The sequence below is a fragment of the Cariama cristata genome, unplaced genomic scaffold, assembly GCF_000690535.1.
Source record: "Cariama cristata isolate BGI_N322 unplaced genomic scaffold, ASM69053v1 scaffold34899, whole genome shotgun sequence".
NCBI classification, from domain to species: Eukaryota; Metazoa; Chordata; class Aves; order Cariamiformes; family Cariamidae; genus Cariama; species Cariama cristata.
In genome coordinates, this window is record NW_009638109.1 from 1 (window position 1) to 1,508 (window position 1,508).

The window sequence follows — 1,508 nt, forward strand, 5'->3', positions numbered from 1 at the left end:
GAGGGAGTTTCCTCTTATAAAAGAGAGTAAACGCTCATTTTCGTGTCAAGGAGTTTCACCGTGAAAATATCCCCCTTGCCCCCCCGCAGTCGCCCGTAGCGAGCGAGGTGTCCCCGGAACAATGAGCCTGACGGCTCCCGCCGGCGCTGCCGGTGCCTCCTCCCCGGGAAGCCCCTTCCTCAGCCTCGGACCTGCCCTCGCACCCCCTGGCCGTGCTCGGTTGGACGGTCACAGGTCACCGAAAGTAGATTCAGATGGGAAAGCTGTCAACGTTGTTGCCTTTTCAGGGGTTTTGCCCGAAATTACTTGAATTTATATCCAAAGGCAGCGCTGTGTTTCGGGTTACCATAATTCCACTACCGTTTTTAATCAAACGGCATAATGATCCCATGTTAAAATGGAAGTTTACCTTTCTTCCTGGAACAAAATTATTCAATGTAAGAAATCAGAGAAAAGCGGATCCACGTTAATATTACCTGCTAGTGCATTATAGCCACATCTTGCTCCGATCATCTGCTTGGTTACGAAAGGCTGAAGTTACATAGGCCTCATCTTAATTTTTCTTTCATTCTAGTATGAAATCCTGTCAGTTTTAATCGGTAGAGCTGGATTTGTGAAGCATTTCTATCGGAATGGGAATCCCACATTAAGTGTGCCTGTCCAAGAACTGATTTGAATGCATCATGATTAGGAACTAGTTGTCTTTAACATCTATAATAAGCCTCTTCAAACAAATTCCAAAGCAATTCTCTAACAGTGAGATGTACAGGAATTTTCTCTCAGTTACAAATTGTAGGTAAACCTAAACAGTACCATGACAGCAGAGCTAGCAATATTAGAGGCTTGTTAGCATTTGGCATTATCTCTTAAGGTTCGTTTCACAATAGAGTGCCTGCCTCTCCCAAAATTCCAACCGAAGTATTCAAGTTTTACAACATAATTATCTATAATTATATAGAATAGGATGTTTTCCTGATTACTTGACCAAAAATGGCTTTAGTGGGGTTTTTTTGTTTGTTTTCGGGGGGGGGGGGGGGGGGAGAGGTGCTGTTATAACTTTATCTTTCTGTCTTCAGAAAGTTCTGTTTTATCTAATACATAATGTATTGACATGGTTTAAATTTTTAAGTTACTGGAATTACAAGCTGAGGGCTACTTGCAGCTAAGCTTAGAGATAAAAGACTGTGTTTTGGCTTCAACTGAATTTAGAATATCCCCCCCTTACACACCCCCCATTTCTATGTTTGAGAAAAAGCCTTTCCAAGAACAATCAGATTTGAAAACGCTGAAGATAAATACTGTTCTTCACTGTCAGTCAGGCTCAATGGGTCCACCTCTTGGTCGTATGACAACCACTATAGGTCACTTTTTAGCAGAAGTTGTGGCTTAGGAATAAAAACTTAGCATTGTCTGAAATCTTCTCTCTAAAGACTGCTTGTGTTTTCATATTGAGGAATCTAGTGTACTTGTTAGATACAGAAATACTTTATACCATGTCTAAATAGGAA

At 41.5% G+C, this 1,508-nt stretch overlaps 1 protein-coding gene across 1 annotated transcript in view; it reads left to right on the forward strand.

Moving 5' to 3' along the window:
* The first annotated feature begins 121 nt into the window (after positions 1 to 121).
* The window catches only part of LOC104168128 (cytoplasmic polyadenylation element-binding protein 2-like), a 50,669-nt gene continuing 49,282 nt past the window's right edge, over positions 122 to 1,508 (forward strand). The window contains exon 1 of the mRNA XM_009708594.1: positions 122 to 289. Within this exon, the coding sequence (XP_009706896.1) occupies positions 122 to 289 (168 nt within the window). The remainder of the gene's footprint in view (positions 290 to 1,508) is intronic.